Below are 15,008 nucleotides of genomic sequence, written 5' to 3'. Positions count from 1 at the left end.
CACAACGGGGTGCAGAGTCCTGGCCGTGGGAAGCGGACCCTGGAGGCAGAGGAGAGCCCTCCCAGCAGAGTCCCAGTGGGAGGGCACACCTGAGTAACCAAAGGGCCAGCGTGGCCCGAGCGCAAGGAGCAGGGCCGGCCGGCCGGAGGGGCAGGGCCAGCGTGGCCCGAGCGCAAGGAGCAGGGCCGGCCGGAGGGGCAGGGGCAGCGTGGCCGGAGCGCAGGGAGCAGGGCCGGCCGGAGGGGCAGGGCCAGCGTGGCCGGAGCGCAGGGAGCAGGGCCGGCCGGCCGGAGGGGCAGGGCCAGCGTGGCCCGAGCGCAAGGAGCAGGGCCGGCCGGCCGGAGGGGCAGGGGCAGCGTGGCCGGAGCGCAGGGAGCAGGGCCGACCGGCCGGAGGGGCAGGGGCAGCGTGGCCGGAGCGCAGGGAGCAGGGCCGGACGGCCGGAGGGGCAGGGGCAGCGTGGCCGGAGCGCAGGGAGCAGGGCCGGACGGCCGGAGGGGCAGGGGCAGCGTGGCCGGAGCGCAGGGAGCAGGGCCGGCCGGAGGGGCAGGGGCAGCGTGGCCCGAGCGCAGGGAGCAGGGCCGGCCGGAGGGGCAGGGCCAGCGTGGCCGGAGCGCAGGGAGCAGGGCCGGCCGGCCGGAGGGGCAGGGGCAGCGTGGCCCGAGCGCAGGGAGCAGGGCCGGCCGGAGGGGCAGGGCCAGCGTGGCCGGAGCGCAGGGAGCAGGGCCGGCCGGCCGGAGGGGCAGGGGCGTGCGAAGAGCTCTCTGAACAGCAGCCAGCAGTCACGCCCGCCTGACAACACTCTTCTCCTAAACCCACGGCCGGGCCACCAGCATCTCTGAGCAACATGAGGCTCTCCCCGGAAGCCGCTGGTTTTTAACGAGTGAAGGAGAATTAATTACTAAAGGGATGTGGGTTGTTGGTGTCACAGGCCTGAAAACAGGGCAGTGGGAAGCAGCTGACAGACTTCAGCCTCCAGCCACGTCTGAAGACTCCACGGCAGCCCGGAGGAACGGGGACGGACAAGAAGAAATACAAACAAAAACTGAACCAGGGGAAAAACCCCACGTAGTTCAAATAAAAACGGAAGCAGAACATTAGGGAAAAGTTTGCGACGTTGCTGTGATTTCGAGGGCACACGTCCATCTCTGAAGGAGTCGAAGAATCTCTTTTATCTGGTGTTCTGGGGGTGGGGAGGGGGGGCCGGAGAAGCAGCCCCTGGCAACCACGCTTCTCCCTGGATACAGTCTCGATAGCCTCCCCGCTTCTCGCCGGTTCTGATGAAGAGCACGCACTGACACAGATATGCTGTGTGCAGGGTGGGGCTGCTGGAGGCAGGGGTGGCGGCTGTTTTTCAGTCAATGTTTGGAGGGAAACAAAAGCCCGGGTCCTGGGGAACGGTGCACAGCGAGCTAGGCTGGCAGCAGGTGCCGGGCTGGGCTTCTGTGAGTGAGGGAAGCCTGGCGTTGGGGTCGGGTTGGTCTGGGCCCCGGCTGGGCCACCTGCGAACTGTGTGACCGTGGACAGATTCGTCAACTTCTCTGCACATGGGACCTGCTGAAAAGTCAAGTGACGGCAGTCAGTAGAAAGGGGGTTCCCAGGCCAAGGCACTTGGGAGTCCCTCACCTGCAAAGTCGTTTTTGGGGACCCTGCCCCGGGAACAGCCTCCCTGTGACCCACATCCTTTCAGAGGTTGTTTTTTTGTTGTTATTGTTTTTTTTTTTTACAGAGAGAGAGAGAGAGAGAGAGAGAGAGAGAGAGAGAGGGATAGAGACAGAGAGGAACGGAGAGAGATGAGAAGCATCAATCATCAGTTTTTCGTTGCGACACCTTAGTTGTTCATTGATTGATTTCTCATATGTACCTTGACCGCGGGCCCTCAGCAGACCGAGTGACCCCTTGCCCAAGCCAGCGACCTTGGGTCCAAGCTGGTGAGCTTTGCTCAAACCAGATGAGCCCGCGCTCAAGCTGGCGACCTCGGGGTCTCGAACCTGGGTCCTCCGCATCCTAGTCCGACGCTCTATCCACTGTGCCACCGCCTGGTCAGGCCCTTTCAGAGGTTTATTATTTTGTTCCATATATGCCAGGTCTTGACTCCTGCTTCTCACAGGGAGTCGTGCTCTGGGGAAACATAAGAACCAAACCAAAGTCAGACCTGCACGTCCTCGTCAGCAGTTAGCATCTGTATAAAACTATTAGGAGAAAGGGAAAAGAATTTAGCCGTGGATTTTAAATATGTCATCTAGGATCAAGAATCACATCCCAGTCTGGAAGATTTCACAAGAGTAGACTGACCCAGCACTTGAGACATTTGATTGCTTACTGCGATCTAGTATAACTTAACTTAAAATATTCTTGGATTGCTGCCACATTACACTGGGCTGCACCCCGACCAGAGATAAATTCCAATATTTTGCTTTCAGGAAAAAGAGAGACTACTTCATTTCCCTTCAATAGACAGTTAGGAAAAGAGTCCTTTGTTACATACGTCCTGGTCCTCGGGCAGTATCTGAGGGTCCCTCAGCTCTGTCCCTTGCTGTGTTCACAGGGCCTTACGTCAACAACACGTGATCTTGCACCTGCAGGAGTCACACAGACCTCTTCCAACCTCAGTCCTTCAAAGCAGAGCAGGCTACAAGTGATTTAAGATTGAGCTGCCTAAAAACAAAAAGTCTATCCCAGGTTGTAAAATAGAAAATGCAAACTCAAGCCAGAACTTTTCTATGGAAAGCGAGGCTGTTGCTCTCTCTCTGAGAAGGGGAAGTGGACGAGGCACTGGACCGGAGGGCCCGGTGTGTCGTCCGAGGCCTGGCTGAGGCCGCAGGGTGGATTCTCAGGGGCGTGTACCCGTTTTCCTGCCTTTCAGCCCGCGGCCCCCGATCCCGCTCTCCCTCCTGCTGACGGAGAAGGAAGCCGCCCTCATCATCCAGGCCTTCTGGAGAGCTTACCGGGTAAGAGTCCGGCGCAGTGACGGCGTCCGGCCGGCCAGGGGCTTCGGTGACACGGAGGGCCCTCGGGAAAACCTAAGTGTGAGGCAGAGGGTGGTAGAGCTGACCCCCCGACCTCGGAAATGGGGTCCTCGGTAAAAGAGTTCTCAAGAGGGATTTAGAATTTTTTCCAAAACTTATTTTGCAATTATTGTTAAAAGTCTCTTCCAACCTTTTAAAGTTGGATTGACTGGTCTGTGTTACCTAAAAAATAAGATTGCACACAAACTGACAGCAGTACACATTCATTTTAGAAAAATATTAGAAAATCCAGGTAATTCAGGTAAAGCAAATAAATATTTTTGAGTCTTGCCCTAGCCAGATAGCTCGGTTGGTTAGAACACCGCCCTGAAGCACAGAGGTTGCCGGTTCGATCCCTGGTCAGGGCACAGCCAGGAACAGCTTGATGGTCCTGCTTCTCTCTCTCTCTCTCTCTCTCTCCCCCTCCTCTCTCACTGAAATCAGTAAGTTAAAATAAAAATAGAAAGAGTTTTAAAAAATATTTTGAGTCCCTGATAACTGTCACCCAAAAGTTACTGTTGACATTTTGGTGTAAACATTTCTAAACCTAAAAAATCTTAACAAGTTCTTATTTTTGGCCTGCTTTTGTCAGTAACAACCACGACTAGAAAAAGGGATTTTCAGGAGTTTGCGAAGTGTACTCTTAGAGCCAGCACTCACATCAGCTTCTACCTCACACACTCCCTGTGGTTTCTACTGCACTTAACCATGAACGTTAAAAAAGAAATCAACAAAAACCTTTACTTGCAGCTTCTTAAATGCCATGAAGGAAAAATCAGTCTTACAAAATTTGTGTGTGTGTGTGCAGTAAAATACACATAACATAAACTTTACCATCTTAACCTTTTTTTTTTTTTTTTTTTGTATTTTTCTGAAGCTGGAAACAGGGAGAGACAGTCAGACAGACTCCCGCATGCGCCCGACCGGGATCCACCCGGCACGCCCACCAGGGGCGACGCTCTGCCCACCAGGGGGCGATGCTCTGCCCCTCCGGGGCATTGCTCTGTCGCATCCAGAGCCACTCTAGCGCCTGGGGCAGAGGCCAAGGAGCCATCCCCAGCGCCTGGGCCATCTTTACTCCAATGAAGCCTTGGCTGCGGGAGGGGAAGAGAGAGACAGAGAGGAAGGAGGGGGTGGGGGTGAGGAAGCAGATGGGCGCTTCTCCTATGTGCCCTGGCCGGGAATCGAACCTGGGTCCCCCGCACGCCAGGCCGACGCTCTACCGCTGAGCCAACTGGCCAGGGCCCATCTTAATCATTTTTAAGTATACAGGTCACTAACATTAAAGACCTTCATGCTGTGGTGCAGCCATCACCACCATCCATCTCCAGAACTTCTTTTTATCTTTCTCAATTGCAACTCTTGAGCCCGTTAAACAACTTCCTGTTTCTCTCTGCCCCGCCCCCAGCAACCACCATCCTTATTGTCTCTCTGATTTTGACTACTGTAAGTGGAATTCCTCCTATTAGTGAAATCATGCAGTATTTGTCCTTTTCTGACTGGTTTATTCCACTCACCACAACCTTCCTTAGGTTTATCCATGTTGTAGCACGTGTCAGAACTTCCTCCTTCCTTTTTTTAAACAGAGACAGAGAGAGAGAGTCAGAGAGAGGGACAGATAGGGACAGACAGGAACAGAGAAATGAGAAGCATCAATCACCAGTTTTTCGTTGCGACACCTTAGTTGTTCATTGATTGCTTTCTCATATGTGCCTTGACCGTGGGCCTTCAGCAGACCGAGTGACCTCTTGCTCGAGCCAGTGACCTTGGGCTCAAGCTGGTGAACCTTGCTCAAACCAGATGATCCCGCGCTCAAGCTGGAGACCTTGGGGTCTCGAACCTCGGTCCTCCGCATCCCAGTCCGACGCTCTATCCACTGCGCCACCGCCTGGTCAGGCTTTCTTCCTTTTTTTTAAGACTTTTTAAAATATTCTTGCCAGGAAGTGTTCAAATCCAGAAATCTGAAAGTCCTCACTTGTTATCATGAAAGTAGTCAGATATCTAATCAAAATATATTTTAACCGACTACATTAACAGAAACATCACGTCATACAACAAGCTCTTTGTAGTGAACCATTGTTGGTACTAGGACTTTGTAAGTGTTGGCCCTGAGTCAAGGGTCCCGATAGTTATTGCTAGACATCAAGCACTTCTATAGAAGTGGACATGCTTTTCTTTCAAAATACTCAATTAATGGTTAGAAAGCCAGATTGTTTCAACATACAAAACTGAGGGGTTTTTTTTTCTTCTTTTCCAAGTGAGAGGAGGGGAGATAGAGAGACAGACTCCTGCATGTGTCCAGACTGGGATCCACCTGGCAACCCTCCTCTGGGGCTGATACTCTGCCCATATAGAGTCATACTCGCAACTGAGCGATTTTTAGCGCCTGAGGCAAGACTCCATGGAGCCATCCTCAGCACCTGGGGCCGATGTGCTTGAACCAATTGAGCCATGGCTGCAGGATGGGAAGAGAGAGAGAGACAGAGAGAGAGAGAGAGAGAATGGGGAGGGGTGGAGAAGCAAATGGGCGCTTCTCCTGTATGTCCTGACTTGGAATCGAACCTGGGGCATCCACACACTGTGTCAACACTCTACCACTGAGGCAACTGGCCAGAGTTGAGGGTTTTTTGTTTTTTGTTTTTTTTCAATCCATTTGGATATTGTGACTGGAATCTGGTCTTGTGAACAGTCTCCTTTCTGAAGTGTCTGGTGGTAAGCCACACGACCACCAATGGTGCCTTTCTGTTCAGGAATACTGGGTGCAACCGGCAACAGTTGACACAAAAACTGTTCTCTCATGAAGTCCAGATGAGGTTCTCATGGGTACAACGACTGAAATTTCTCTGGCGATTCAGAAAGCAGAGGCCAGCTAAATCCATTGATTGTTGACTCTGTCGAATAAGCTCCTGGTGTTTTATGCCTTCTGCCTGTTCGTTTTATTTGATTTGGCCTGACTCAGCTTAGCCACCAGCCTGGCCCACAGTCCCCTCCTCCCACCAGCGTTCCCTCCAGCATTGTGACGGCTGAGAGTCACAGAGGCCATGATCATTGCCGGTGTCTGATGAACAATACAGTGCAGTGGCTGTCAGCAGCCCCTTCGCGGCTTTGCAGAATTAAAAAAGAAAAAGTCAGAGAGCCCCATCTCCAAGGGCAGAGAAGAATGTGAATCGGAGCCGGTATACCTGTGTCGGTGGTGACCTGGACCGGGGTGAGGGGGGTGCCCCAAGAAGATCCTGCTGACGATGGAGGGGGAGCAAAGGTTTAGACCAGGGGTCCCCAAACTACGGCCCGCGGGCCACATGCGGCCCCCTGAGGCCATTTATCCGGCCCCCGCTGCACTTCCGGAAGGGGCACCTCTTTCATTGGTGGTCAGTGAGAGGAGCACATTGACCATCTCATTAGCCAAAAGCAGGCCCATAGTTCCCATTGAAATACTGGTCAGTTTCTTGATTTAAATTTACTTGTTTTTTATTTTAAATATTGTATTTGTTCCCGTTTTGTTTTTTTACTTTAAAATAAGATATGTGCAGTGTGCATAGGGATTTGTTCATAGTTTTTTTATAGTCCGGCCCTCCAACAGTCTGAGGGACAGTGAACTGGCCCCCTGTGTAAAAAGTTTGGGGACCCCTGGTTTAGACTGAGGCGGCCCCCACCCTGCAGGGCTGTGGAGAGAGCTTGTCCACCCAACACTCCCACGTGGCACCCTCTGTCTCCAGGGCTTAGCTCACGGTGGGCAGGGGCTGCTCAGGCTGGTCACGCCCGGTGAGGCCCCGTCAGGGCCCCGGGGGCTGTGGAGATGGAGCAGCTCAGTCTGCACGGAGCAGCCGGCCATCACAGCCACGGGCCTCTGCGTGGAGGGCCCTGCCGGCCGTCACAGCCACGGGCCTCTGCGTGGAGGGCCCTGCCGGCCGTCACAGCCACGGGCCTCTGCGTGGAGGACCCTGCCGGCCGTCACAGCCACGGGCCTCTGCGTGGAGGGCCCTGCCGGCCGTCACAGCCACGGGCCTCTGTGTGGAGGACCCTGCCGGCCGTCACAGTCACGGGCCTCTGCGTGGAGGGCCCTGCCGGCCGTCACAGTCACGGGCCTCTGCATGGAGGGCCCTGCCGGCCGTCACAGCCACGGGCCTCTGCGTGGAGGACCCTGCCGGCCGTCATAGTCACGGGCCTCTGCGTGGAGGGCCCTGCCGGCTGTCACAGCCACGGGCCTCTGCGTGGAGGACCCTGCAGAGAAACCACCGCAGAGGCAGCGGAGAGACGGGGGCACGGCAGGAACACCTGGATTCAGCTGCACCGGCAAATCCTCTTTACGACGGATTTCTGTCCCAGTCCAGAGCCCCGGTCATTACTATGGCTAAAGGTCCTCCGTGGAGAGGTTTTAAATTCTAACACGCAGGGTCTCATCCCCTGAGATTCTTATTCAACGGGTCACGTAGGAACAGGAGACTCTGACACGCAGAGCCACCGATGAACAGGAAGTGACTTGCTGTCTGCCCACCAAGCAGGTGGACCATCCAGAACAAATCACTGAACTCAGAATCTTCAAGTCTCTACTTATCTATTTATTCATTCATTCATTCATTCATTCATTTATAGGAAGGAAGGCAGAGACAGACTCCCGCATGTGCCCGACCAGGATTCACCCAGAAAACCCACCAGGGGGCGATGCTCTGCCCATCTGGGGCCACTGCTCTGTTGCAACCAGAGCCATTCTAGCACCTGAGGTGAAGGCCAGGGAGCCGTCCTCAGTGCCTGGGCCAACTTACTCTAATTGAGCCCTGGCTGCGGGAGGGGAAGAGAGAGACAGAGAACCAAGAGGGGGAGGGGAGGAGAAGCAGATGGGCGCCTTTCCTGTGTGCCCTGGCTGGGAATTGAACCCAGGACATCTACACATTGGGTGGACGCTCTACCACTGAGCCAACCAGCTAGGGTGAATCTCAATGTCTTTTTAGGCTGAAAATAATAATAGCTGCCCAGTCTAGCTCACCAGGCTGTCATAAGGAACAAAATGGTTTATTAAAAATATTTTTTAAGACTTTATTTATTCATTTGCAAGCGAGAGAGAAGAGGGGAGGAGCAGGAAGCATCAACTCCCATATGTGTCTTGACCGGGCAAGCCCAGGGTTTCAAACCAGCATCAGCGTTCCAGGTCAACGCTTTATCCAACTGCACCACCACAGGTCAGGCCCCAAAAGGTTTTTCAGTGGAAACAAAATTAGAAAGTGCTCTGTGAACTGTAGATGCAGAAATGAATGGTATCACAATGGAGGTGACTATGCATCCATGTCTTTCCGACTTGAGAAAGTACCAGAGGTTCTACTTCTAAACAAACAGGAGAGGTTTTAAAGACCAACTGGGAGAGCAATCTTTGTCAGTTTTATATATTCTATGAGAAGATTGCTTGCTATGTAGCTGGAATGCCAGCAAGCAGATGGTGATGAGAAATGAGGTTCATACACTCCTTGCCCAAGACCATGGGGCATTAGCCGATCTGGGCACCGCTGCAGACGACGACCTTCAGCAGAACGGTGAAGTCGCTGCGTGTGCAGAAAGTAACTGCTGATGTAACGACAAGGCCGAGGCGAGCAGATGTGGGGCCCCAAGGACACGATTGCTCATGGCCCAGTCTTTGCAACACAGGGAGAAGAAGGCCTGTTGTCAGAGAATTAGCTGGCAAACTTCCTAGGAAACAAGATGTCATTGTACAGCCACACCTGACAACCTCTGAAAGTATTGCAGGAAGCAACAGAACAGTTTTGGGCATAGAAAAAAAAATGGCCATATTTATGTGAAAAAGTCTTACTGATATTTTTGTTGTAAAAGAACAGGCACTTATTAGGAACAAAAATCATAGGAATAATGTCTTAGTTTGGGCAGCTGTAACAGAATACCACCGGCTGGGAGGCGTACACAGCGAACATTTATTTCTCTCTGGTCTGGAGACTGGCAGGTCCAAGGTCAAGGTGCTGGCAGACTTGGTGCCCGGTGAGAGTTCTCTTTCTGGCCTGCAGATAGCTGCCTTCCTGCCGTGTGCACTTGTGGCAGAGACAGAGGAAGAGCAAGCTGCCTGATTTCTTATTCAAAGGGCACTAATCCCATCATGGGGACCCCACCCTTGTGATCTCAACTAAACCTAATGACCTCCGAGAGGCCCCACCCCTAATTCCATCCCACTGGGGTTTAGGGCTTCTAAATATGAATATGGGGGGAGGGGCGGTACAGACATCGAGTCCATCACGGGTAGTTTAAAGTAAAATGTGACCATCTCCGTTCCTGTCTGACTCGAGACCCTCCCAGGTTAAAACACTGCTCACAAGCTGGTGTGTCTGCCCAGTGCTTTGTCCATATGAACATCTCTGTGTATTTATCCTGCTGTGTTTCTTTATAAACATGGGATATGTTTTGTCAATATGGGCTCACACAGCATCGTGCCTTTTCGTTGAGCACGGAGGGTAACTTTCCACCGCGGCACACAGAGATCTGTTCTGAGTATTTGCATTGAAGGAGAGCACACTATCCATGTAGTTGGCAGGGAGGAATTTGGCCAAACCGTTTCTCATTCCAAATACTCCCAAACCCAAAGTGAGGCCTGAGTCTGCAGGAGGGAAGAAACCTGTAGGAGTCAGTATTGATCTTTATCTCCTCAGCAAGTTCCAACAACGAGTGATTGAAAGGCCAGCTTCTTCTTTCCATTCTGCCTTCTCGTTGCTGGTGAGCCTCAGAGCATTCCTGACTTCCTCTTCCTCCTTTCCAGAGAGGGGTGTCTCCTGGTGCAGCTGTTCCGCTCAGGGGCGTGGGGGATGCATTTCCTCCCTTTGTGTGTAATTAGTCACCTCCCTGTCTTTCCCCTGGGAACAGCAGCCCAGCCAGGTGAGCCTGTGTCATTTAAAGCAGCATTTCTGTCCTCAGGCAGGGGCTTGTGTAGTTTCTGGATGACTTCTGAGCTGGTCCATTTGCGAAGGAATAGTGTCGGGCTCAGAGGCCGTGCTAGACACTTAGGTGTGAGTCACAGTTTCCTTGTGAAGCATTTGCTGCCTAAAACTGCTGCTCGGGACAATTACTTTTTTAATACTTAGCAATTTGGGGGGTGTCGGTCAAATAAGTTTGTAAATATGATAGATATGTTTGCTCGCTTATAGTTTGCATTGGGTGTGGGGGGCAGGCTGTAAGCAGGCAGGGTGGCTATAGCCTAAGGCTTAGTTTTAAGACTAAGCTTTGCCTGACCAGGCGGTGGCGCAGTGGGTAGAGCATCGGACTGGGATGCAGAGGACCCAGGTTCGAGACCCCGAGGTCGCCAGCTTCAGCGCGGGCTCATCTGGTTTGAGCAAAATCCCACCAGCTTGAACCCAAAGTCGCTGGCTCAAGCAAGGGGTTACTCAGTCTGCTGAAGGCCCGTGGTCAAGGCACATGTGAGAGAGCAATCAATGAACAACTAAGGTGTTGCAACGCGCAGTGAAAAACTGGTGATTGATGCTTCTCATCTCTCTCCGTTCCTGTCTGTCTGTCCCTGTCTATCCCTTTCTCTGACTCTCTCACTGTCTCTGTCAAAAAAAAAAAAAAGACTAAGCTTTTCCCCACACCCTTGACTGTTGCATGATGTGGGGTGCTGCACTCTCATGAGGAATCCCATTCTGCCTCAGATAAGTGACTTTGTATCGGAGACTTCCTTGTTTGTATATTGGAGTAAAGGTTTTGATTTCTACACTATAAAATGGGACAGAGGAGCCCATGCTGGAGGAGAACAGAGAAAGGCCATGTGGAGGAGAGGAGAAGCAGCCAAGATGGTGGAGTGCTGGAGGAGAAGCCAGTTTGTGCAGAGAGAAGGAGATGGGGAACAGAGGTGAATAAGGCTAGTGAGGTTAGAAAACTTTGATTCTAGGAAACTCGGATAAGTCAGTGGCTTTGGGGAGCCCTGAATGGAAAGGGAAGTGTTTTCCCACTGTGTGTATTTCTTGCCCGCCAGGTGCAAGCTAGGATTAAAGCTAATGGCCCACCAGTTCTTGGCTCCGTTGTTTCATTACTGACTGTCCAAATCTAATGTGAACCTGCATGGGCCAGGCGGCCGTGATGGTGGCCGCGGCCACTGGCTGTACAGGGGGCTGAGGTGAAAGGGGTGGGGTGTGAAGGTTAAGCAAGTGGGCTCTACAGTTAGATCAGTTCATTCGCTCACATGAGCTCACTAGTGTGTATTGAACACCTGCGAGGTCCAGGCAGATGTTTTCCTAGACGCCGGGCGTGTGCAGGGAGTGAGACCAAATCTCTGCTCTCACAGAGCTGCACTTCTGTGAGAGACCATGAGCAGATGTAAATACAGACATAAGCAACAGGTGTATCCATTAACTATTGTTGCAACAGTGCTACTTAACAAACGACCCCAAAACGCAGTGGCTTACAACATATAGTTATATTTACGACTTCCATGTCTCCAGATCAGCCGAGTGTCAGCGGCTGGGGGGGGGGGGGGCAGTTGGGTGCTGTTTAGTTGTGTTCTAGGCTCTGTCGTTCTTCTGAGATCAGTGGGCTACCAGAGCCATGTTCTCTTGACAGCAGGGCTCGGAAGGGGTGAGCGCGGGCACGCACGGTGAGTCTTAGGGCGCAGGCCGGAAGCCAGCACGTCCCTCCGTCCCTCCGTCCCTTCTCCGCACTTCCCACTGGTCAAAGCAGGTCCCGTGGCCACGCCCACCCTCCATGGAGCTGAGAGGTCGACTCCTAGCTGAACGTTATCTGCTACAAATAAATAGCGCAGAAGAAGACAGGAAACTGAGGGCTGGACAAGAAGAGCAGAGGCGGCTGTTGTAGAAGGTGGGCCTGGTCAAGGGTGGCCCCTCGCAGAAGACGCCATTCGAGTCGAGATCTGAACGAGGTTCGTTCCAGGCGGAAGGACGTGCGTACGGAGGAGGCGGGGTGCATTTGAGAACCCAGGAGCGAGCTGGAGAGGCGGGGAGGTGGTCAGGACCAGGTCCTGGGGAGGCGAAGGGCAGTTCTCCCCAGGTCGTTGGACCCGTGGACTTTATTTTGACGGATGGCGGGGCTTTAAGCAGAAGAGTGACGTGATCCGACCTGAGGCTTCATCAGGAAACGAGTGGTCAGCCTCGCGTCCACCGTGAGTCCCCAGTGATTCCCCACCTCCCGGAGTTCACATTCCTGGAGAGTCCCTTCCCACAACGGGACCGGGGTTGGTAAGTGTGGCCAATAAATGAGGGGGAAATAGGGCATGCCACTTCCCAGATTAGGCTATAAAAGACTCAGTTCTCATCTCCCTCTGTCTGGGGTCATTCAACTCGGGGGAGCCAGCAGCCCTGTCACGAGCGTCCCTCCAGAGACACCACCTGGCAGAAAACACTGAGGTCTCCAGCCCTCAGAAACTGTATCAGATAATCAGTGTCTTGTCGTTTTAAGCTGCTACATTGGGGGGGGGGGGGTCTTTATTATGCAGCAATGGAAGGTCACACGGGCTGCTGTAGGGAGAGCAGATATCAGGAGGCTGAAAGGGAAGCAGGAAAATATTATTATAAAACTTCTGAAATTATGGCCGTGGAAATGGTATCGTCTCCATGTGGAAAATGGTTGGAAATGCATAACCCAGGCCCGCCCAGACCTCCTGAACCAGATCTAAGTAAGAGTCTGCATGCTCCAGCCTGGATGGCTCCAGCCCCTGCATGCTCGGGCTGCAGGTAACAGCCTGGGTAGGTCAGTCTTGTCTTACAAACCCCATGACCTTCCATAAACTAAAAAATTTTCCCCAAGCCTCAGTTCCCTTTCCTGTAAAATGGGAATAATAATGGTTCTGCCCTCCTAGGGTTATGGGCGACAGTGTAAACAGCACCCCGCGTGCCTAGCACGGAGCCTGGCGCACACGTGGTCAGGGCCTCGTCACCGCTAGCTCTGCTGACTCGATCCGATCTGTGCGTCTTCTCCCCTCAGCGTGTATCCCTGATCTTTTCCTCTAAGTATTCCTTAATACTTTTATCTCCTGTCAAAGTCCTGTTTTTCACAATGTCCTTGAGCTAAAGAGAAAGTCTACGCCCGGCACGATTCCAGCGGCCTCCAAGAATGAAGGAGCCTGTTTCCTGTCATCAGCTCCCAGGCCCAGTTCTCTGGGCCATTTTCAGAGCCACCCAGGAGGCCAAAATAGGCCACAGCACTATAAATAGTGAGAGTGGGCTGCCTGGGCCCAGCTTTCCAGGACAGGACAGGCCCTGCCTCTGCCCCCTGCCCCCTGCCCCGCTGCCTCTGCCCCCTGCCCCACTGGCCCTGCCCCCTGCCCTCTGCCCCCGACCCCCTGCCCTCTGCCCCCTGCCCCCTGCCTCTGCCCCCTGCCCCCTGCCTCTGCCCCCTGCCCCCTGCCGCCCTGCCCTCTACCCCCTGCCCCCTGCCCCTTGGCCCTGCCCCCTGCCCCCTACCGCCTGCCCTCTACCCCCTGCCCCTTGCTGCTTGGCCCTGCCCCCCTGCCCTCTGCCCCCTGCCCCCCTGCCCCCTGCCCCCTATCCTCTGCCCCCCTGCCACTGCCCCCTGCCCCCCTTCCCCCTGCCCCCTGCCCCCCTGCCACTGCCCCCTGCCCCCCTTCCCCCTGTCCCCCTGCCTCCCTGCCCCCCTGCCCCTTGCCCCCTGCTCCCTGCCCCTCTGCCCTCTGCCCCCTGCCCTCTGCCCCCTGCCCCCTGCATCTGCCCCCTGCCCCTGCCCTCTGCCCCCTGCCCCCTGGCCCTGCCCCCTGCCCTCTACCCCCTGCCCCCTGCCCCTTGGCCCTGCCCCCCTGCCCTCTACCCCCTGCCCCCCTGCCACTGCCCCCCTGCCCCCCTGCCACTGCCCCCTGCCCCCCTGGCCCTGCCCCCTGGCCCTGCACCCTGCCCCCCTACCCTCTGCCCCCTGCCCCCCTGCCCCCCTGCCCTCTGCCCCCTGCCCCCTGCCCTCTACCCCCTGCCCCCTGCCTCTGCTCCCTGCCACTGCCCCCTGCCCCCCTGCCCCCTGCCCCCTGCCCTCTACCCCCTGCCCCTGCCCCCCTACCCCCTGCCCCCCTGCCCCCTGCCCCCCTGCCCCCTGCCTGGCCCTGGAGTTGTTTAAATATGCTCCAGGTTGTATCTGCGAGTGGATTTTTCCTTACTATGCCCAGAAAATGCTTTGACAACTTGCCAGACTGTGTGCAAAGCCCCTTTTTTTATTTGTTCAATCACAACATATCCCAAATATGTAAAAAAACAAAAACAAAAAAAAGCTGGTCAACCTAACTGCTAGGAATAAACTGAAAACTGCATATTAGCAGGGCGGCTGCGTAATCTGAGGGCGCAGTGTGAGGTGAAATGCAGAACCCTTATGGGTGGTGACATCAGGGCTCTGAAACAAGTGCCCCTGAGGCCCTGGGGCCCCGACACCTGGTGCTGGCCAGGCTCCCAGCTTCCCTGCAGTCTTTCCCTTGAGAGGGCTGACCCGTTGCCCCTGGAAGGCCCCTGCTAAGTCTTAGTGACTCACAGCCGCAGGGATGGACCACAGCTCTCGGTTTCTGTGGTCCAGTGGGTGGCTGCTGGGCTGGAGGCTGGGCCGGGCTGGAAGGCGTCTGGGGCCTCGCGGCTGGCTCCTGGCGGAGACACTCCAGTTCTCCGCGTGCCTCTCCTCCTGCACTGGGCCACGCCCGCTTTCCTACGAGACGGAAGAAACACTCCTGGAGGGAGAGAACGGGGAGCCTCTAGCCTTCCTGAGGCCTCGACTCCGGAACTTGCTGAGAGGCCGACCTTGGTTCAGGAAGGGCAGGTAGCCTCCCCCGCTTCCCGAGGCCCCAGGGGGCCGTGACGTAGTGGGGGGCCCAGCTGGGAGTTCTCAAGCCCTAGCTGGCACCACGGCTGCATGGGGAGCTGTTCACATAGAGACTTCCGGGCTCCGGCCCCACGGTGTTTGAGACAGTAGGACAGGAGTGTGGCCTGAAGACTTGCATTTCAAAGTAGTTCTCAGGTGATGCTGAGGCTGTTAGTTTGGGGACTAGGAGAGGCCTTACGTGTCCAGAGCAGCGAG

General features: G+C 54.7%; 2 protein-coding genes across 5 annotated transcripts in view; one reads left to right on the top strand and one right to left on the bottom strand.

The window, feature by feature from the left end:
- Nucleotides 1–15,008, bottom strand: part of LOC136404021 (lysine-rich nucleolar protein 1-like) — a 360,920-nt gene that overhangs the window by 46,129 nt on the left and 299,783 nt on the right. The gene's annotated exons all lie outside the window — the stretch shown is intronic.
- Nucleotides 1–15,008, top strand: part of LOC136404023 (IQ domain-containing protein K-like) — a 69,154-nt gene that overhangs the window by 32,342 nt on the left and 21,804 nt on the right. For both annotated transcript variants that reach the window (XM_066383507.1, XM_066383508.1), the window contains one exon: nt 2,867–2,951. In XM_066383507.1, coding sequence (XP_066239604.1) covers nt 2,867–2,951 — 85 coding nt within the window. The remainder of the gene's footprint in view (nt 1–2,866; nt 2,952–15,008) is intronic.

Source organism: Saccopteryx leptura, chromosome 4 (assembly GCF_036850995.1).
Source record: "Saccopteryx leptura isolate mSacLep1 chromosome 4, mSacLep1_pri_phased_curated, whole genome shotgun sequence".
In the NCBI taxonomy this organism is placed as follows: Eukaryota; Metazoa; Chordata; class Mammalia; order Chiroptera; family Emballonuridae; genus Saccopteryx; species Saccopteryx leptura.
This window is presented reverse-complemented; position numbering and strand designations above follow the sequence as displayed.